We start from the raw sequence: 23029 nt of genomic DNA on the forward strand, positions 1-23029 counted from the left end.
AGATGAAAAAGGAATTGACAGCACAGAAAAGTCTGTGCTTCATATCCGATATGAAACAAGCCCTAAAAACAAGATCTTATCCAAAGTATTAAAACTATGTGCTCCTTCCCGTCTATTTCTGTCTATCTGTGTGTAATGAGTAGGGGTCATCAATTAAAAGAAAACAGAGAATGAATAAAAAAAATCCTCAAGGTCTCCACTTGAAATCCAGGGCACACCAGAACCAGTCAAAATTTGTGATAACAGAGAGCATGTTTGACAGATTGCCTGAAATGAACTTAGCAGTTCTCAGTGTGGGAGATAACAAACAAATGTGCAAGCAACAAATTCTGTCCTACCATCCCCAACCCACAACACCCTCATCACTAACTAGCAGAGTGGGGCAGAACTGAATGAACCATAAAGGAAAGACTGTCCACAAGAAAATCTCAATCTGGGGACTGAAACAGGAAAGTGTGAAAAGAAATAGTTGAGGAGTGAAGTCTGCAGTCTCCACGGGCCTTCTACAATCAATATAATTAATTAAGAGCAGAAAGAGAAAATACAAATATAAACGAGAGGCAGGCTGATGCATGAGCCAGAATGTTTTTGTCTTCTGTGCTAACAAATTCCATGTTGAAATTTCACATTGCTAATGCCATTTGGATGGAATCACATTTTTGGAGCTATGTAAAAGCAAAAGAAAGAGCTTTATTTGTACAGACAGGAAATATTACTAAATCTGAGAAACTTAAAACATTTTAATGTTGCCCAATATAACCAACAGCTGGAAACTAAAATATGAATCAGCAGACATTTAAAAGCTTTTAAATATTACACCTCTTAATTAATTACTTGCACTCTGTTCCTAACTAGTCATTTTGTCTGTTTTTGACAAGGAGGGCAAACTGATACCAGCTAAGTAAGATAAAGGCTACTGAATTTCCAGAAAACCTACAAAATCAGGCCATACTTGGATGAGATAGAAGGATTAAAGGATTAGAAGGTTTACAGTGAAAGGCTGGAAACTTTTAGCTTTGAGTCATCAGTTTGACACAGATCAAAACAACAAACCTCAGTACATGGGCTTTTGCAAAAGTCCTACTGTCTCAATCAGAAAGCCGAAGGGTCTCTTTTTGCTTTAATAATCATGAATTGTAAAGTCCATGGTTGTGTGACCCTGAGCTGATCAAACCCTATTACCACATGACGATTCAGAAGCCCTTTGTTGGGTGCGGGCCTGGCTCCTAGCAGACACGCATACACATGTCCAGACTATTTGGTGCCTACAGTTTGGCAAGTGTTATTTTCCAGGATCTGGCCTTCACACAGAGGACATGTAACTTGTGACACAGGCACATAGCCTGTCAGAGGAGACACAACAGACCAACTCATGAACACCAGCATGTTGTGTTTTTTTTTGTTGCTGTTTTTGCTACTTTCACTAAAGTTAAAAAAAATAAAAAATAAAAAAAAAAAACAAGGGTGAGTTTCATGGTTTTTTTTTATGCAAATAACTCAAGCAATTATTACACTGATCACCCCCTTGCATAGAGCAAGTTCCTGTGTGTGTGTTTGGGGGTGCAGTAAACAAGACCAACTAGAAAGGTTTGAGGCACATTAACGCCACAGAAGGTGTAGCTCACATTACTGCTGACCTCGCTATTCTGTCCAGGAGCCTGAGGACTTCAGACTCCAAGCTCCTCTGTCTGCCGCCATTCATCACCACTAAATACACTTTAAAACATCATCTGTTCAAAAATAATTGAGAGCCCCAAGGACAGACAGTTATACAAACACTTTGATTTCTTGAATGATTCTGTGCCCTGCCATCAGCAAGAAAACATCTGGCTTGGATGGTTTAGCCCACAGTAGAGAGAATCAGAAAGCTTGCCAGCCCCCTGCTGAAAAACAGTTTAACTTAGTCACTTACAGGCCTGTAATGGGGTCACAGTGCCTGCAGGTGTGCATCCTCAATTATTACCAATCCAATTACAAGTACAGAAGAATTTATGGCAAAGCAAGCTCACTTTTCCAAAGCGGGCTTGTTCCTCGTTGGAAGCAGGATGCGTTTCAAGAGCTGTAAGCATCAATAGCACAAAACAGGGATCTTCCCAGTAAAAACTGGCTGAATTACTGACCAAAGAATTGTTACTCAAGTGATTTTTCTCCTATTTTCAAAATTCATGCCCAGCCATGCAGTAGATCTTAAAGATGGCCAGTGGTAATGTGAAACACATGTGCTGCTTTAAACGGAAACAGGTGAACTGATTAAAGAGGAACCTAAAGCAGATGCGTAAAATCTTTCCATTTAGAACTGAATAGAGGCATTCCTCAGAGCCTAAAACTCATGTGGGACAGACATCAAGTTAAAGTGGAACTATGGCCCAGAAATTTACACTACAGAAATTACATTTCAGTAATTCCAGTATCTATTGGAAAGCCTGCAATGACTTTCTAACAAGGTTTGCAGATTCAGGCTCTCTTCCTCCAGCCGCTGGAGATGACTCAATTCAGAACGGCGTACTATCCAAGCTGTATTCTCTCTGCCTCACACTTCTTAACCAAATCAGGGATCTAACTCAGGAAGTAAATGTGACCAGAAGAAAACACTGTGGCCCTTTCCTCAGTTGCAACACATTCATTCATTGACAGTGGTTTTGTTTAACAGCAGCCTGATTCTGGTCAGACGAGCAACAAAAAGGATCTTTACAGAGAATGTTCACTCCTTCTCCCCTTACCCATACATCTGGTGGCAGCCTATGGAAGTCCAACTGCTTGAGTCATCTTCAAGCAATGTTAAAACTCAACAAGTACCAAATAACTTCTGATATGGTACTTAGCCTGCCTCCCTCTATCCCCTCCGGCTTCATAAATAATCTCTATTGACTCTGCAGAGTAATTCATCACTAATCTCCCCAGGACACCTCGGCTGATTTAACACCAGCTTCACTTGCAGACATCAAGTGGTTTATTGTTTCGTCCTCTCGGAGAAAGCCGGCAGCCTGACTCTGAACATGCCTGGGAGACATGTTGCAGTTTTACATCAACTTCCCTTACATACATCCAGCGCTCGCTCATTTTTCCGTCTTAAATATGCCCATTGATTTAAGTCACAGTAACCTCCCCCCTTCGTTCCTCCCTCCCATGGATCAAAACAGAATATTTGTTGCTCATTAACCATCTCCCCCCATAGAGGAAAACATGAGTCACTTCATGGGTTTGTTCCTCGGATCTTGCTTAGCTTTTGAGAAAGAAGCATGGCTGCCTGCTACCAGAGAGCCCTGAATCTTGTTGCAGCTACATTAATATCCCATACCACATGGATCGCATTCCCACTCTTCCTTTTTCCTTGGAGAAAGGGACTGGTTGTTATTTATCACAACCATTTCCTCTTCTAACTGAACCGAACCACAGTGCTTCCAAAGATGCTAGCAATAGTAGTTGTGACACTGCTGCTTGTAGAGAGGGCAGCAGTGAAACAGCCCTTGCCCCTTCCTCATGCATGACCATGACCCCACACACATGCACATACTTAGCTGCATCCTAAGGCCAGTTTGTACAGCTCATCCAAATCTTAGCTTTTGCTGACTGCAGACTTCTCCATCTCCACAACTCATTTCACACAGGTTCCTAGTTAATTCTCTCCCAAACTTTGGGACGCGAACCTTCTCTAATTCGTGAGCTCTCCTAAGGTCCTGTATGACTGCCAAGCTGCAGGCTGATGTTAAGTAGCTATCTTCTGGGAATACTCTCTCCACTTTCAGAAGAAACATTCAGGAATGTCAGGCTAGTCTAACTACAAATTCACCCAGAAGACACTGAAGCCTCTTTTTTTTTGCATCTCCTTATCTCAGCTGCCAACACATCTTGCCAGTGAAGAAGACAGTTTGGGGAACAACAGCTGGGACATGCGTCTGTGTCAATATATTGGGCAAAAATCTACCAGTGCCTTTTCAGCATTTCATTGTGAAAGTATTTTGCTAAGTGCATAAAGAAACAGGCTTTTTTTTTCTTTTACTCCTTCAGAGAAAGCTCATAAGTGGTCAAAATACTTTCCATCCAAACACTCTCAATTTCCTACCGAGAAGGATCTGAGATGGCCATCTTTCCAAGCCAAGCAGAGCAAAGCAGGGACAAACTCGGCAATCTCCAAATTACAGTGGCATATTGATGAGACAGAGGTTCATCCTTTGTGACAGCCCTGCCTACTGGTTCCTGGTCATGGTCTAAGACAGGATGGCATTGGCTGACGTGTTCAGTTTAACCCTGGGGTTTATCATACTCTGGATAGCAGTTAAAGTCATTTATTGTGGACATTTACTTAAAAACAAAAAATTCCTTAAGGAAACCAAGAAGCAGTGTTTATTGCCTAGTGTTTTTCAAGACAGCACACTGAGGAACTGAACTGCTAAGTCCAATGATCTGTTTCTGTATCAGGATATGATCTGTACCCCAAACTACCATAATGCTTGGGATCTGCCTTGATATAAGGGTGAACAATATATGGCCACATGGCAGAAAGGCGCACAGGGGTTGGGTGCACAGCAGAAAGAGCACATGGAGATTGGCATTGGCTGAGTAGCTTGTCCTGTTAACGTCTGAGCTGAAAGGGTTTAGAACCTCTGAGCAGGCAGAGCTCTGTGAGAAAAATACTCGGTCTCTTTAGTGTTCTGGTTGGAAATGATGCACCGGTCCCTTCTCCCTTACTGATAGATGTTTGAATCAACAATCACAAAAGCCACAAACTTTTGTTAAAGCTGCCTGCTAAGCCTGGTTCGCAGTATCTAATGACTATGATATTCACATTTAAAACTATTTTTGTGTAGTCAGATTGTGTAGCCTTCTCCTGCTACTATATTTATGACATTTTCATAGCATTCCTACTGTTTCCAGCCTCTTGAGGAGGTTTCTGCTAACTAGCTGGGCCACAGGAATAACAAACACGTCTCAGAACAACTCTGACATAATGATTTTGCTGGAATTCAAACAAAATAACTTGTCCAAAAATGTTCCATAAATATACATTCAACCTCCGTGTTCAACGTGAGCTATGTGTCTCACAGAACCAGAGCATTTCACAGTAAGAGATGCATGCTATAGGCGTGTTCTGCAGAGAACATTTAAAGATGTGCTACAACAAAAACACTAGAGCAGTGAAAATACTATCTGTTGCTTAAGTAATAGAGGGAGAGAAGCCATACTGGTGAGAGAGGTCAGAGAAATTTCCAGCTGTGAGGTGAAAGCAGGGAAGTACAGGGATCTGGGATGGCTCTTCCAGACCACACAAGTCTGACAGTAAATCTCCAGCCTGGTGGAAACTGAAGACATCAGGAAATTCATGAGGGATAGCAGATTTCCAGTGTGACAGAAATAACCGTATGTTGGAAACACCATTAAGAAAGCCAAACTCGAAGACGGTGGGCGCCTGGACTCACCACAGACAGATGGTTCCATGTCTTGGTTGAATTATAGCCTACTGGAAATAATGTGAGATCAGCTGATCTTGTGCCTGTTCAAATCCTTACAGTTGGCCTATGGGACAAAGCTTGGTTCTGGGTCCATCAGACCCCATTAAACGTGGACAAGTACATCCTTCCACTGAAGCAAAACTGAAAGATGTTGTTATCAAATAGCTGAAATAAAGCTTTTTATGAAAATAGAGATGAGAACAGGGAGAAGATCTTACAAGTTGCAGTGTTAAGTGTCAGCAAAAATTAGCTAACAATTCAATTTCCATCTCATTTCAGTCTACCATGCTCCAGTCTCTCTGTGAAAGAAAGCAAGAGACATCTATTTCTCACTATAGCTAAGTTTTGGCTTGTTGGGCCATATGAAATATGAGCTCTGCCTGACCCCTTCTAACACAGTGTTAGTAAAACAAAAACATTTGAGTAGTAGAGAGAAAGAAAACCCAACCCATGCAGCTATTTTACTTTAAAGGACACGACAGTTTAGTGTAAACAAAGGGGGAATAAACTACAGGGATAAATGCACAGTTAGAGTAAATTGGAAACAGCTGTTGGCAGATGCTATGGCAACCTGAATGCTGGAGCTCCAGCTCAGGGTTGCACAAACTCTCTTTGTTTGTCACCATTTTTAAATCGCTTCTCATTGTGTGTGTGTGCACACCCACAAGTGCATGTGTAAGGTGCGCTGCGGGAGAAGCGAGGACATGGCAGCAGCCAGGGATGGTTTGTCTGGGAATGACTCTCAGGGTTTAACCCAATGGAGGAGGAAGAAGTGGAATAATGAAAAAAAAAAAATTGCAAGGGGTCATATAATCCTGTCAGTTATTGTCTACAGCCAATCCTCCCAATTGCTGTCTTTAACAATAGATCCATATAAGCAGAAACAGCAGCAAGAGGCATGAATATAGATAGAGGTGCCATTTTAGTTTCCAATAATTTTTGCTTTTCTAGTTGCTTTAAAAAGGAGGTTTGGGGAGGAGTAGCAATCCTGTGCCAAGCTGTAAGATCTTTCTGATATCCTGGGTGTAACACTACCCATTACAAACATTAAATGATCTAAGCCAGTGATAGCCCTGGTGATGGGCCATTCCCATAGCACAGCACAGCAAAGCTAACAGGGTACGATGCAAATTGGCAGGATCCTTAGGGACAGTGAGATCAGTCTCAAAATCTCTGTCATCCATGTTAGGCCTGCTAACAATAAGACCAGGATATTTCTTAGTGGAGAAGTTGGTGGACACAAAACACAGCTTTTCAACTCTTGAGTCAAAACTAGCAACTTGAGGCAGACCTGGCACACCTGGAGTGACCACATGCTGTATACCCTGAAGAGCAAGGCTAATGCTGCAAGGCCACTTTTCTGAAGGCAACAGGGGGGAAGACAAAGCACAGGGACTGTCCCTTGTCTCTCTCTCACTCTTTAGAGAGGATTAGGCGAGATTTATATGGTGGAAGAGGTGATTGGTGACAAACATGCTGAAGCCATCCATACCACTTCTGTTCTGGGGATAGCAAATATTTAAAAATAAACATCTCATGTCATAACGAGTTATGGACCACCTTCCTGGATCCTCCTCAGCCCAGCCATCTGCAAACACTATGTTACCACTCTAGGAAATGTTTCGTGTGCTTACATGACTTAATCTGAACCCAGACACACTTTCACAGGTCTGTCAAACAGCATGAAAATCCTGTTGCCCCTATACCTTCAGCATCCCTCTGTCTGCATCAGCAGACAGCTGCCAACACCAGCAAAGACATGTGCTGGCAAATACTGCAAGGAGAGAAATGTAAGCCTTCTCTCCTTGCTAGTTTGGATGGCAGGGGTCCTGCTGACATGCAGGCTAATGCCACATAAGTAGCATAATGAGAGAGCCTCCATGGTTTTCACTAAGCAGTGGAAAGAACATATTCCAATCCTGGTGGTCTGGCTGCAACTTTGCTTTTAACTGTTACTTTGCTAGAGCAGACAAGCAATCACATGAAACTGTATTTTCTGCTGATCAATTGAACTGTTTTCTTGTGCAGTACTGTCACAGGTTTCCTAGCATCTGTCTCCAGCCTTGCTATCCTTTCTCTGGCAGAAAAAGCAATCTTCTCCGGTGGATCAGTGCCTGCACAAATTTGCTGCTCAGTGACAGACATCCAGCCCAGTACTCTTGTTGGTAGAAAATCATGAAAACCATACAGAGAGCTCTGATGTCACAACATTTGAAGACATAAGAGTCATTGCAGGAGCATGCAAAGACAGATCATGGTTTCCAAAGCCTACCTTGCAAATAAAAGACCTAATTATTCAATCTCTCTTCTTACATTTATCATCTTTCTCTTGAAGCACCAAAAACAACAAAGATGAACACCACTCTCAACACTGCTGTATTCCAGAGAGATGCTCACATTAACATTTAGAAAACAACATGTAGAACAAGCAGAGCCAAATGACATACTAAAAACATGGGGGACACATCACATAGAGTGAAGTGGAAGCACTGCCAAGCAGCTGCTTTTATCTGCCTATAAGTACTGATAGTTTTCTAGTGATGAGTGTTCAGATACATCTTGGTGTCTATCTACCTCTTCAATGCACAAAACGTGTGTGTGTGTGTATGTGTGTGTGTATTAAGAGAGCTAACACTTCACCAGAGGCACGTGCTTTTATCACACTGCAAGAGATGTTTGTCTGAAGTGCAGCAGGTATTAGACAGCAGGTCTAGGTGAGAAAAGAACATGTCCATTTATTAAAATTCATTCCCTCTTGCCTCTACATTGACCACAGCATATGCTGTGAGCTAAGGCTCAGCACACTTACTTGGAAAGGAGAATGACACAATTCTGGGCCCTCCGGCCATCAATCACAGAGAGCTCTTTCACCTTTCGTGTGGAGAGGTAAAGGTCTTCTGTTGAACCCATCTCTTTCTGCATATAATTCAAAAGGGGGGAAAACAGTCAGTATCATGTTTTTTCCTTATCTACTCACCCAACACTGATAGATTTAGCTGAGTGTGATGAAAAAAAAAAAAACAAAACACAACATCCCAACTTGGGAAAATCCACCCACGTGGTGAGAAAAGGAGACAGGAAGGCCAGAAGACATATAAGTAAAGCCTGTATTACTAGACAAACTGAAGTAACTCATTACCACCTATAAGATCATCTTTGACTGAAAATACTGGACCTGATTCTAACCTATTGGACTCATTCTACTAACACTTGTATTATTATGATGTTCTGGTGTAAAATCAGGGTGACAGGAAAATTGGGCACATGATGGTAAAGCCCAGTGGTGTCACAGCATATCCTTCTGTGGATGTTTCCTGCAGAGTTTACACAGCACTTTTGAAAGGCTGCAGCCCTATGAGGAAAAAAACTCCCGCCATTTCTTAAGGCTGTCACTGGGCCAGTCCAATCCATATTATGCGTGAGAGGCAAACAGTAGGACAAGATGGCATTTATCTTACAAATGTATTTTACCAAAAGGTCAACATCTACATGTGAACTAGCCTCTGTTTTAAAATGAATTAATACCATTAATCATGGAGAAACTACCTTTTCCCGAAGTTTTCTGTATATTCCCATTGCCAAACTCACCACTTGGGAAAACCCTGGAAAATCCCAATCCAAAATGTTTGACATAGAACATAGAAACTAACTGCAGACCCAGTCTAACCATCCAGAAATCTCTGACGCTTGTCCTGCCTACACACCAGACTTTTGTTTCATTTCCAGAGATTGGCTTTCTGTAGTTACTTTGAGTGTCTTTTAACACCATTCCTTAAAGGGAGTAGAGGTAATGATAAAAAGTGGTAATCCTGGATAATAGCTCCCTCGTAACCAACAGAGAAGAGGAAATTGGAAACAGGACCATTTTTATCTTCCCAGCTAGCAGCTGCTGGAACCTCTTCAAAAATGCATTTCCATGATACCCGTACTGTCATTTCTTGAGATTTTGAAACTAACAAGTATAATTCAGCTTTGAATCCATCCATCAAACTAACAATGTGTCTTCTTTCTTAGGACATAACAGCAAGCATGCTGGGTCAGAGCAAGAGGTCCATCTGCCCCACTGCCCTGTCTCTGAGTGAGATCAGCAGCAGATACCCATGGAAAGATGTAAGACCATGGCAATCATGGAATTCCCAGCACTAACTCCCAGGACTGAAAGTTCTGCAGTTCAGGCCTTCCTTCCGTTAGTGTCTGATTTAGTTACTAACTCCTAATATGATGTTTTTGAATGGTTTACTACTCTCCTGATTAACCCACTTCAAGAATTTTTTATATACAAATATTTAAGATTTAAATGTAAGCCATAGAGAGATTCATACTGTTACTTGCCATGTGAGTTCATGCTACAACCAGCTACACTCAGCTTGTGTTGCTACTGGACATACAAAGGATTCATACCACATATAACTGTACGCAAAAGTGTTGCAGTGAGCCACCACCAATATTAAGCAGCATTTATAAGCAGGTACAGTGCACCACCTGAAGACACACACACCTGGAGGTCTGCTGGAGGTACCCAATGTGTCTAGCTTGGCAGAAAAAAAAAATTGTGTCTCTATGGGATACATCAAATAGTGTTTCTAAGAAAGGAAAAGTTGAGCATTTGGCAAGTTTGTTATTTTTGAGGAAAACTAACAAAAGCAAAGAGCAGTGCACCCCCAGGATGTCTTATCTGACATGCAGAGATGTCAGGGGAATAGGGTGATAGGCAGCTGTTGAACAGTGAGAGGTAAGAAAGGTATTGGTAGGTCTGTGCTTTGCTCCTGGTTTAAAAGCTTCACTGCCCCTCACTGGCTAGTGTTTGCAGACAAGCACAGCTGGTTACCATTATCCAGCACCCATCCCAAGGAAAAAAAAATAAAATAAAATTTCAGGGCTTGGCTACGCACTGTGTGTGTGTTCAGATGGTTTCCCCTAAAGCCATGCAACAGGGATTGGTGTAACAGTCTCCATCCCGTTTCAATTCCCCAGCTCTGAAGGTTCAACAGAGATGAACACCTGAACTACTCAGACGTGGCCCACTCCTAGTGACCAAGGATTGGGCTGGTCTCATCTAAAAATATATTCTCTTGAACTCATATTGAGGAGAGGGATATTTATAGACACTTGGAGTTACGTGTAAGCAAAAGCAGATGAAGCCTCAGGTTTTACTGAAGCCAGATTTCCAGTTTAGCTGAAGGAAAACAGATTGCATATGGACTATCTGCATTTTCTTAGACAGAAAAAAGAGGAGCAAGGGGGCAGTAGTGACCAGCTTTTGTGAGATAAGTCAAGCACACAAAGCAAGAACAGTTGGAACTGCTGTCAAGCTAATAAACAACATCCCTACATTTTATTCCATCTTCCTTTACCAACTTTCCATGTGGACTAATGTTGTGTTATACGCTTCAAAGAGTATTTCAGATTTGAGATTTTAATTGCAAATTCAAATATCAGCTAAAAAATTCACTACTGGTATGACTAGACATGTGGGATACATTTCTCATACTGCTGTACTGTTTCAAATACAATTTGAGTTTGGTGAACTGCAGAACATGTGGTCTGGTACCACGGCAGTATGCTAGGTTTCAGTAATTATCAATACTTTGGGAACCATTTCTACCACACTGACTTGCTTCATGGTGCACATTGCCATGATGATAACCCAGGTTCATGACCCAGATCTATGTATCAGCCTCCTCCAGTGTCAGAGGAAACTTTCTAGATACAGTTCCCTGAGCACTCACAGTGAGGACTGCTTTCTTATAAAGACATTAGGGATGACATCTGAATGCCCCTTATGAGAGGCTTGCGCTTCCCTAAAGTTCTCCCACAAATCTTGCTTAAGATGATGAATAAAGTGAGAGGTAGCCAGTATGAAGACACACTGGCAGTCTGTTATCTCTGCTTCATCTAAACACTATTTCAACCTTGTACTGAACTCTCTGAGGGTTTCGGCAATCCTAAATGTGGTAGGTTTCCCTCTAGTCTAACCCTTCTTCTCCTCTCAGTTGGCACAAATCCTTTTGTCCAACTGAAGTGCATCCTTGTTCTACAGAAAGAAAGACTTTCTTTATCAGGAAATAGTGAACATATCTGAAGACTTCAGTCGTGTCCAAAGCAGATGCACCACAGATGGGACCAGTGGGAATGAAGGCTGTCTTACAGTGCCTTTGTTCTCCACTGGAGAAACTATTACCGTGGTGAAGGAAGAGTTCACATTCACATCTCCTCTGTCCCTGGTCTTTTTTGCCCAGGATCATCAAAAGAGAACTACAGAGACATGGGCAGAAAGCACAGTGAGGTTATAGCTAACTGAAAGAAAGGAACTACATCTTCCTATTGCAGAGCTGATACAACCAAAGGATTTTTTTTTATTTTTATTTTTTTTACCACCTTCCTGACCCAGAAAACAGAGGTGCAAGGACATATGAAAAACTGGCATGAGACAAGGCATGATCCTGTAACAGCACGGTGCAGTGCTTCACCTTCCCAAGCGCTAAGAGAGGATCAGAAGGCAGACAATGATACTCACCTGCTTACAGGAGGAGGGGTTAGTTAGCAGGTCCTATGCAGGCAGCAGCCGCAAATAACAAAGAAGGAAACATGCCAAGAATCAGTCACAGAGAAGGATACCAAGTTTAACAAGGCAGCTGAATTTAGACATGCACTGTTTTCTAAGAGAATAAAATGCTTAGCAAGTAATACTGGGCCAGATGGTTTAAAGGTATTTCAGCATTTCTTTGCATATTTTAAATCAGCAGGTGTTAGGGAAATAAGAGTTCTTGGTCTTTTCTGAAAAGAATAAATTTGGTCTCCAAACCATAAATCTCTTAGGTCTCGAAACATTAACTACGATAATGCTTAAATACCTTTACAAATCTAGTCCAGAGCCTTACTGAAAGAACTGCCAAGGTTAAAAATCAAGGGTCAGTTCTCCTCTCCTGATGCAGAGGCACAGTTTGCCGTTAACAGTAACAACTTGTTTCAATAGCACATTATACCCTTTAACAACTTATAGCCAACAACTTATAGCCAAAAGCACTCTGTAACCACTAAAAAAATCTTACAGCACCACTGGGTAACAAACACCAACTGTTTCACAACTTATTTCATACTCCAGGAAAACATCAAATATACTGAACCAAAAGGTCAATATTACACAGTCAGATTGGAGCAAAGTCAAAAGACAAGTTTTAAGAACTCTTGGTCCAGTATTCTGTATGCTGGACAATTTTGCTTTCCCTGATAGGCACCCAAAATGACACACTGGGCTTGAGAGAGGAGAAAAGATCCTTTGACATTAAAAAAATGACGAAGAAAGAAAAGAAGCTGTTTAATATAAATGAAACTGAAAAAATATGAAGATCATGTTAATAGCAGCAAAGAAAGAAATGTCTTTATTTGAATTCGTTCAACATTTCAGATGTAAAAGAGCAGAGTTTTGCATTGACATTTTTCTTTATAGACATTTGGATGAAGTTTAAAAGTCACAAACCCAGGGTAAACACATACTTGGCCAGAGTGGTATATTTCAAGAAAGAAAAGAGGAGAAAAGACTATGTGTGAATCAACTGGAAAAGTTCTCATAAGAATTTGATTCAAAAGTAATTTTGGTTGCCTGGACTTAAAATTTAAAAAAAAAAAAAGTAAAAATTAATGAGGATTTGTTGATTGGAATCCAGTTTGGTTTGGAGTAAGTATGGATGAAATATAAAGTATACATTAAAGTAACAACAATGGAATATTTAAGGAAAACATTAGCAGTGTAAAATCAAAATGAAAGATGGAAGGGTAGCAATGCACTTAACTGCATAAAAATATGATGAGCTTACATAAGTGACACTCCAGCGTCTGGAGCCACTGTCATAAGTGTGCTTAATAAGGATTGAAGAGGACTCTTCTGAGACTCGTGGAGGTTACTGATGACAGCTCCATTCCAGTGGGAAGGTTTAGGTTTAAGGTCTGTTTAAGGTTAGGTTTGTTTATGGCTGAATAGGCCAGGCTGCTTTGCAGGGGTTGGTTACACATCCATTAATGTTTTGCTTCTGAGAGTCTGCAGACTACGATGCCTTTGGATTTGGATTTTGGAGACCAAAGGAGGCAAGGCTTTGGGAGGTTGTTTCTAGTGAGGAAACTGCAATGTTTGCACCTGAAATGGCATGTGTTGACACAAAACCACTATGTTGGAATGGCACCTTGATGTACAGATGGCAGTCAGGCTACTCGCATGACACCTGGGAGCTCACTGCCATAACTAAGCTGTAGGCACAGGGTCTAAACCCAATCCTGTGCAGCAGTGCAATTTTCCGTGCCTTTCTTTCCCTCTGTGAAGCAAGTTCTTATTTCAATGAATGTGATTCACAGGCTGAGAAAGAGAGGGACCTACAGAAACAGCAACAGCTATTTGCAGGAGCATAAGAAATTAATCTCATCTTGCAATGGGTAACATTGCAGTCTTCACAGTTGACATTAGGATGCTTATCTGGATGGTTGTGAGCTAGTAAATCAGAAGAGTTATTCATTAGTTATTTATTATGTTCATTGAATTAGACAGAAAAAAAAATGAAAGAGAGAGATAAAGAAAGAAACAGATGGAAAAGTCCAAAGACAAGGGTTTTGTGTGTTAATTCTAAGATACTGAATAATTACAATGAAGTTACCATCATCATTGTAGAGCTTAATCATAAAGGCTGTTTATGGCAATTAAGTCTGTGTCTTTTCCTAAAATTCCAAAGCAATGATCTGATTCCGCAGAGTAGCAAAGATTGAATTTCTCCAAGCACATTCCAAAAACAAATGAAAGCTGGGGGAGTTCAGGGAATGCAAGTACAATCCCCCTCCTGCTAAATTTCATTCAGTGGAGATAGATGGATTGAAGATGACTTGCTTTCCAAGAAAAAGAGGAGGGAAAAAAGACATTCTAATAAATGGCTACTTTTAAAGCATGCTGTTTGTATTATAATCTCTCATTCAGACAGTTTCTGTCACCTAGCCAGTTGGATCAGTTGGCTGTTTAAGAAAGAAAGATACAAAGCATAAGACAGCTAATTCAGTCACCTTGCTTCAGTACTTGGGCAACTACAGACTTTTTCCCTGGGAAATAGAGAAGTAGAAAGATATGAGACAAAAAAAAAAAAGATGGCTAGCAAGCATGAACGTAAAGCTCAGGAGCTGTTGGAAGCCAGTGGCTGCTGAGGTCAAATTGAGCATTACCTGTTGGGGATTGTTGTCTCAGAGCTGTCTATTAGTATTAAGATAACAGAAAGTTATACTCTGCCCACTATATCCTCCCCTCTTCTTTTGATCTTGCCATTTTTTAACAGTGACAGAACAGCAAATAATGCAGCCTGACTGCAGGTGGGCAGGAATCCAAATCACTGTCATAAGTGTTCCTTTCTCCTCCAGGAATTCAAGGAAGACAAGGTATGGAAGAGTCCACCCCTACCTGGTGTCTCTGATATGCTGAGAACATCTTTTCAAAATCTTCTAGATCCAGCACCTTGAATGCCTTTAAATCATCTATCTCATTCCAGATTGTGCCATGGATCCTCTCCTGAAAGAAAAGGACATATTTTAATGAGATAGCAAAACCTTTTAGCTAAGCACATCCAATGCCATTTCGGTGTAGCTGGGTTTTGTTTTGTTTTATTTTTTAAACATTAGTGTGAAAAAATAGCCTGAAAAATCACCACAGCAAGCCTCTGATGAAAGGCCACATTCTAAGACTAGCAGACCATATCTCAAGCAACATCCATGATTCTACAGTAATTCTTCTTTCAGGATTGACCATGATGATTATGGTCACGTGAAAGAAGTGTCATCATCATGAAGAAAAAGCTCAGGAAGGACACTAATGTATGACAAACCCAAGACATGTATTCCCATCTACAAATTTTGACAGGTTCTGGTGCAAACCCCAAAGGGTGTGTGGTTTCTGCCTGCCTGTTAAAGTAATTTAAGATTTTATTTTACTTTTAAGGCCCTGAGTCTTTGAAGTCAAATTGTTTCCTGTTATGTGATCTCTCCTGTCTATCTGAGTTCTTTTTTGACTCACACACAAGCTATACCCAAATGTCTGAGAGAGCATCATCCACACTAATTGGAAATATTCAAAAGCACAGACTCCTCCTCCAATTTTTCTGTTCACCAGCCCTGGACCAAATAAGCTCTTATAACACAGGCATTATCTAATAATAAAATCATAGAATCACAGAATGGTTTGGGTTGCAAGGGACCTTAGAGATCATATAGTTTCAATCCCCCTGCCACAATCAGCAGTCACACTAAGCTAAGAGAGGATTTGGGGTCTCCTGCTGATATTCTCAGAACAGATGTCCTTGCCAGCAAAGAGGACACAATGATTGAGCTACTTTCTCCTTCCTGGTGACTGTTAAGGTTCATGTGGAGTGGGATAAGCTTTGGGCAAGTACCCATTCAGAAGAGGGTTCATTCACACCCATTCAGGGCTCTTCACACCTGACCACACTGTCTTTCAGTTCATTTAGTTAATAAAGTGTACATTTAATGTATACTTTATTAGTTGGAAAAATAAGGAAGGTGTTGATTCAAAGAAAAAGAGAAAGGACAGAAAGGATTGTAAAGAGACCTGAGCAAACCTCAGGAGATGAAAAAACAGCAGAATATCGATGGAGAGAAAGCCAGGAACAGCAAGCAATGGCAATGAAACGCTCACACAGGCTCCAGCTCTGAAGTACCTGACTTGCACCTCCACAGCAAAGTGCATTAACACTTCATTATCAGAACTAATTAGGAACAGGCTCTACTTCCCATTCACAGTCATCAAAGGAATGAGGGAAATGTGCTAAGCCACAAGGCTCAAGGAGCAAGGAAAAACACCTGATGAGAGAATGAAATGAGGGGGAAATAAAAGTGTGAAGTGTTCTGGAGGAAATTCCTGGCGGGGCAGACACTGTGGAGGAAAACCAACACCCTCCCTCCAGAGGCAGCCTGTGAGTGCCCGAGGGGAGGGAGGGCTGTCTGGCTGAAATTGCTGCAGTGCTGTTTGCAGTGAGAGTGTGTGCTAGATGGGAGCAGCACATACCCCTGAATAGGCTCACCGATGTCTTTGTATCACTCCTTGCAATCAGTGTGGCTCTCCTTTCCATAATAGCAAAAATATGACCCTGTGACTACAACACAACAAACAAGTTTGGGAAGCTCATCTCAGCTAAAGGAATATGAGACAAAGTTAATTTTTGTTTTATCCCAATGTTGGCTTCTACTGCCAATCTTAGCCAGAAGCATCCAGGCAGGGCGTTCAATCTCACTCAGTTTCCAGGCTGGCTTTATAAACCTTGCATTATAAATCCTGAGGGATGTATTTGAACTTGGGAATATTTCTCTGAGTTTCTCCCTGTTTCAGATCATCCCATCAAACACTGAGATGGAAAAATATATCTTGAAGGGAGCCAGTGGTCAGGAATTCATAGAATCATAGAATCATTAAGGTTGGAAAAGACCTCCAAGATCATCTGGTCCAACCATCCCCCTACCACCAATATCACCCACTAAACCATGTCCCTAAGCACCACGTCCAACCTTTAGGGGTATGGACCTCCTTCAGGAAGGGTCCATAGAGTTGTCATTGGGACAGAACCCTGGGGTTGCCTACGTGCTGTGTTTGGCAGGCACTGGGAGCTGTATGCTGTGCTTGGATGTGACTCAAGCGACAGCTACTTATGAGAGTCTTGCCCATCTACCTGTCAGGCTGGAAAGCCCTCATGGGAGTGAAGTTTCCCCATGAATGGCAAAACTGATGAAAGCACTACAGAATGGGCTGGTCTTACTGGATTGCAGAGGTGCCCGAACAGGCAGTTCTGAGACTCACAAAGGGATCGCAGAGAACGGTTCTTATCTGTATCTTCCAGAAAAAAGGAACCACGGAAGTTAAAATGATTCCTGTTTCATTCATATTCATTTTAAGACTCGGGTTGAATCTGATCCCATATAAGCCGGTTTGTGTGCTACATGAAGCATGAAGACAAACTCCAAAGCAGCACTCATTGCAATGGTGTGCACAAACAGAATTTTGACCCAACTTAGTGCTTAAAACCCAAGCTAACTAGTCCAGTCAAAGAAAATCTTAGGCAGGCTTAGGTATAAACAACCTTTGCTTGCAATGGGGTTGTCCTTTCTATTTCTATCCTAAGTTCTGCCCTTGAAAACTTTGTTGCTGCTGCCAGATAATTTCCTACACTGAGCTCTTCCTACTCAGTTATGGATTAACTGGCTGATAGTGCCTTGTCATCAGCCAGAGAGACTGAGAGTTTTAGGAGAAACAGACTTGTGTAACATGGTTGCTATGATAAATGATTCCCTCAGCACCAGAAAGAATATTTATGGTCCCTAACTCAAAGTTTAAAAATGAAGAAAATTCTTATTTCTTCTTCCCTTTCTTTCTTCCTCCTTAAAAAACAAAGAAGAGGTCACTCAATCAACATGCTTTCCCCCATCTTTATTTATTTATGCGTTCGTTCATTCGACAAGTCTACCTAGATCTGTGGTTTCTCTGCTTTGCAAAGCCTTGGCCCATTTTAAGAAACAAACGTTCTAAACTACATTTCCCAGAGTTCTATCAAAATGGTTGTACATAATAGTTAAGGAAATACCTTATTTTCAGAGCAATTATTTACAAGACATTTGCTCCATCAAGCTCCATGAAGTTTTGGTAAGTTGTATTTAATAATTAGCTCACTGGAGCTGCTACAGTTGTTATTCCACCTTTGTAATGAAGCCCGATTTGTGGACAAAACAATGAAGATTAGAGAATAGGAGTGCTTCTTGGAGCTAGAAATCATATCAAGCTATCCTCTGCTACATCTGATGGATGATTTTATTTACCCTGAAGAACAAATGATACTCTGCAGCAAGCCATCAAAATCCATCATGCCTCAACAACCTCGCAGAAAAGTGAAAGCTAACAGTACTTTGGGTCAGCCTTTCATTTGCCCTGCAGGGCTAGAGAAACCATAGAAACTATGAATGTTCTGCAAGTACTGGACCAGACAATCCCCAAATGTTTGTAAATTTAAACCATCAAAAAGTGTAAAAACTTAGAATTTCAATTCATAATTCCATTATGTATCTGAAAAAGGGTGTTCAAGGCCAGTTTGGATGGGGCCCTGGGCAACCTGATCTAGTGGGTGGCATCCCTTCCCATGGCAGGGGGGTTGGAACTGGATCTCTAAGGTTCCTTCCAATCCAAACCATGCTATGATTCTAAAATTTCTTTCTTGGTATCAGATCTTTTTCTCAATGGAATAAAAATCCACTGTGCACAAAAATTTTATTTCTGGCATCTTTGTTAACTGAGACAGCTGTTTTATCTCAGCGTAGGACTGGGCACCACCAAGGCCATTACGAGCAGCTTCACACAGAGATCTTGTAGGAATCTTTCCATTAAGTTTGAATCTCTGGCAGCAATCCTGTATCATTGTCTGCTGTGATCCTCAGGCTGTTCTTAGGAAAGAAGTTTCAGAAATCAGAATAATCAATAACATTACAAGCATAAGTTCACCCAGGTCTGGATCATTTGCTGGAGTCATTACCAGCCTGTCTCATAATGGGATGTTTCTTCTCTAACCATGAGATAACAAGCACCACAGTTGACAGTTGACTTGATTTACTCTAACAACTTCAAATGAATATGTTTATATTTATTAAAGAGTTAATTATATGAATCCATATTTCCAGAGTGCTTGAAGCCACTCCATTGTTTGGATGAACCATAAATGTCTGGACCCTGTTTGATCTTGGGTGTTGTGTAAAATCTGGGCTGGGAGAGCAAACTCCACTTTCTGTTTAGAAACAAAGAAAGGAATCTTTCCAGGGCATTACAGTAGTTACATTGCAGTATCTTTTTCTTGAAAAACAGAGATCCTTGGCACCAGCACTACTCTAGTGCTGTATGAATGGAATTCACAGACAATGCTACAGTGCTGTATGAATGGAGCTATGGTGTGGAAGGGCTTAACCAGAATTCAGCCCACGTATGCATCTAAATGGCTTTGCCACTGACCATCAGCTCATATCAAAGCTAGTACAAAATCTGTAATTCCCAGAAGAAATTAGTGGGATTTGGAGTCTCCTTGTTAGAAGCATGAATACTTTCCAGTCAAGCTCTTTCTAATTGTACCCATGGGAACTGTGGACAACCTGTTATTGTCAACTGCTAAGAGTTAGAATATATTTGATCATTCTTGTAACGCCCAGCAGATCAGTCCTTTCCTTCCTAAGACAGTACTGGCGCTGGGAAGGAAAAAAAAAAAAGAATAAAAAAAAAGTAATGTGAATTGCCCCAGAGAACAACCTTGATTCCTCTACTAAGAAAGTATACCACGGACAAATCCCTCATGGTCGGTCCTATTCACACTCCTCTTGGGCTCTGTCAGCTTTCTTTCACTCCATGGACAGAAAGGGGGTCAAAACCATATGGACTGCCTCAGTCAGAGCATCATCTTCACATTTACTACACAGCTTAGGACAGAGAGCCTGCACTAACTACTTTGAGAAGGGTGGGCTCAACAGGACGCAAAGAGCTGAATAACATATTCGACCTGGCTACAGCCCTAAGCTCATGTGCAGCTCTGTTTCCAGCACTGGGTCACTGCACCCTGCTGTGTTGCATGGTGCAAGCATACCCTTGAACTCTGCTAACTGGACCAGCTTGTAAAGATAAAGAAAAACATGGTATCAGATGTATTTTTTCTCAAACTGTTTTTTTGTGGGGAAAACTTGCATTCATGTGAACTGGAAGTTAAGCACTACCATGAACCAAAATAATATTATATTATTATATAATATTATAATAATATTATAAAATAATACTATGCACACTTCTAGGCCTCTGTTTCCCCATACTCAAGAACTGGAGATATGCTGCCCCCCAACAGTATGCTGGTTCTGAGTCTTCGTTACTTTATGTATGGCTACTTTGACAGTTCAGGAGAACACTGTGAAAGTGCTGCTATAGTGAAGAAATGCAAGATGAGGCTAACTGACCTACCCATGACTTTGTATCCAGAAAATTCATAACCACGTGAACAGAAAATGAGTGCCTTGTACTGAAGCAGGGAATCCAGGATAACTGATGAAGGTGGACAAAATCCAGCACCTTCTCCAGCAGAGAGTGGAATTACTTAATTCCATAACAAAGGGCGCCCCAAAGAACAAGACAAATGCAGCTCTTCACCTCAACCTCTGCAGTTTTGCAGGGACCTTACTAGGTCAAAATGCTGACACAAACACCCCAAAATGAAAACTCCTCCCTCTTATGTCCATTTTTCCATCTATTCTGCCTTCTTCAAAATACCACGTTTTACCTACCTCACCACCCAGGTCTTCAATTTTATTAGTACAGCTGCCTTCGCTCCTAACCAGAGGGCAGGATAAGCCTACAGTTACTGTACACTAAACAGAAACACCTGTGGCTCTCCCTTTTTCATATATATTCATATATATATACACATATATTAGTTATTATTTCTTTTTTTTTCAGAGCACTAAGTCCCATGTTCTGCAAAGGAAAATAAATCCCCGTCTTTACATTCTCTCCCACACCCCCCACGTGGCCTTGACAGACAAGCACAGACGGTGCAGCAAATATTTCACTTCACTTTATTTTAAAGAAAAGGAGAGAGGGGGAGAGAGAATTCTTGTGGCATTCCAGAGGTCCCTGGACACTCATTCCAAATGCCTGAGTTGGGCCCTGGGTGAGTTTCAGTCTAAAAGAGAACCTGGGTTTCTAGGCAGCCATCCAAACTCAATACAGACACTTTTTTTCTTTGTGAATCAGTTAAAAAAATTAAGACCTAAAGAGAAGGGGAGAAAAGAAGAAAAAAAAATAGGGAGAGAAATGGAAGGGAGGTAAAGGCAACCAAGATAGCAGAAAATGAGTGCAACAGGAGGAATCCAATTCCTCTGCTTTTATTTCCACTTCAGAGTTTTATTCCCAAGTGGCAAAGTTGTAACCATGCAAGGAAAAGGGCAGATAGCCTCATGGCCACGAGTGAATGGTGAGGAGAAACAGGCCACCCTTCTCTCCTTGGAGACTGCTCCTGTCAGGGTAGAGGAGGCTAGTTTGGAAGCTGGTCCTCACTGTGTTTTGCCCACACTGGCTCTGACCATCCTTTTCCCTCATGCGCAAGTGAGGGCAGCTCTGGCATACCAGCCCTGGAGATGTCCAGCTCTGGCTTACAATATTTAGTCCCACTGTAGCTGTGCTGAACCACCGGTATGCCAAGATCCACTGCAGCTCAACCTAACCGGCACCTTGGTCATGACAGATGTGTTGTGCTGCCGCTGGAGAAGTGGGGAGGCTCCCTCAAGACAGTTAGTGACTCCTACTGACTCAGCCTAAGGAAAGCCACAATATCACTGGCTTCTGTCACCTTGCAATTCATGGCATTAATCAACACTGATTCACACTAGGAAAGTTAATTAATTGCTGAAAGTACTGCAGCTTCTTACCTCACTCAGCTTAGCCCAGTTGAAGGATTTCAGTGGGTGTGAAGGCTGCGGGATAGATTTCTTCTTCAGGCTGGTGCCACTGCTGCTGAAGGTGGTTGTTGAAGGGGGTGGCACCCCCATGCTGAAGAAGGGTGGTGCTCCTGGTGGGGGAGGAGGTCCTCCTGGAGGAGGTGGTGGAGCCGGAGGAGGGGGACAGCTGGAGAAGGGCAGAGGAGGTGGCAGCGGGGGCAAATTCTCAGACATGAGAGAAGACGACAAAGCCAGTGGACCACCTGGAGGAGGGGGTGGTGGGGGTGGGAAGGAAATACTGCCCCCGTGCTGGAAAAAAAAAAAAAGAAAAAAAAAAACACAGAAAAAGAAAGCAAACGGTTTAAAAGGCACAATAACTCCATGTTGCCAGCTGATGTGATTTTATTACAAGTCTCAAAATATTTGATGTTTTCTTTAAAGCCTCCTGCACTCAAAGCCATGCAATAAAGGGAGGAATCTCAGCTTTCATTTAAGAGAAAGTTTCAAGCCCTTGAAGTTGTGGAGAAGAGCTTGAAAAAGGGAACCATAAATGGCTCAGAAACACAGAAAGCTAGTAAAAGAAGCCAAAATGTATTATTTTCTCCTTATGTATGAAAAAAGAGAAAAGTTCAATCTTATGAACTTTTGAACTCCTGGGTTTTCAACCTTGGGTTTGAAATACTGAATACCTGTCATTAGGCCCCACCAACACAAAGTGGGAGAGGGAGGAGGGAATGAATCTGCTTTTTGCAGTATCTAACTTCAGGCCTGTGTCCTGGGAGTTGAAGCTCAGGCACACTACTGGGATGGAAGGAGGAACAGGCAGGAAGAAGCAGATGCAAATGTCACTTCTGCAGAGCTCCAGGGTGGCACAGACCCTCCTGAAGCACAACAGGAATCCTCTTTTGTCACTAAATTTACTTTCATACCTGGGAGATTTCTCTCTATTCCACCAAAATATTTCTCCAATCAGGACCACCTCAGCAGTAAAAATAGTGCCTAGAGGAGGACATGCGTGCCTCAGCAGCTTCTACAGAGACGGTGGCTGAGAAGAAGGAATGGAGCAGGCCATTCACGCATTACGCATTCCAAACCAC

At 41.7% G+C, this 23029-nt stretch overlaps 1 protein-coding gene across 5 annotated transcripts in view; it reads right to left on the reverse strand.

Moving 5' to 3' along the window:
- Window positions 1-23029, reverse strand: part of DAAM2 (dishevelled associated activator of morphogenesis 2) — a 197659-nt gene that overhangs the window by 26848 nt on the left and 147782 nt on the right. For 4 of the 5 annotated variants that reach the window (XM_080585368.1, XM_080585365.1, XM_080585364.1 and 1 more), the window contains 4 exons: window positions 21924-22241; window positions 14881-14988; window positions 11968-12000; window positions 8260-8366 (listed from right to left, as the gene is read on the reverse strand). In XM_080585368.1, coding sequence (XP_080441494.1) covers window positions 8260-8366; window positions 11968-12000; window positions 14881-14988; window positions 21924-22241 — 566 coding nt within the window. The remainder of the gene's footprint in view (window positions 1-8259; window positions 8367-11967; window positions 12001-14880; window positions 14989-21923; window positions 22242-23029) is intronic. The other variant, XM_080585366.1, reaches the window with a different exon arrangement.

The sequence above is a fragment of the Anser brachyrhynchus genome (assembly GCF_964034855.1).
Source record: "Anser brachyrhynchus genome assembly, chromosome: 3".
NCBI lineage: Eukaryota > Metazoa > Chordata > Aves > Anseriformes > Anatidae > Anser > Anser brachyrhynchus.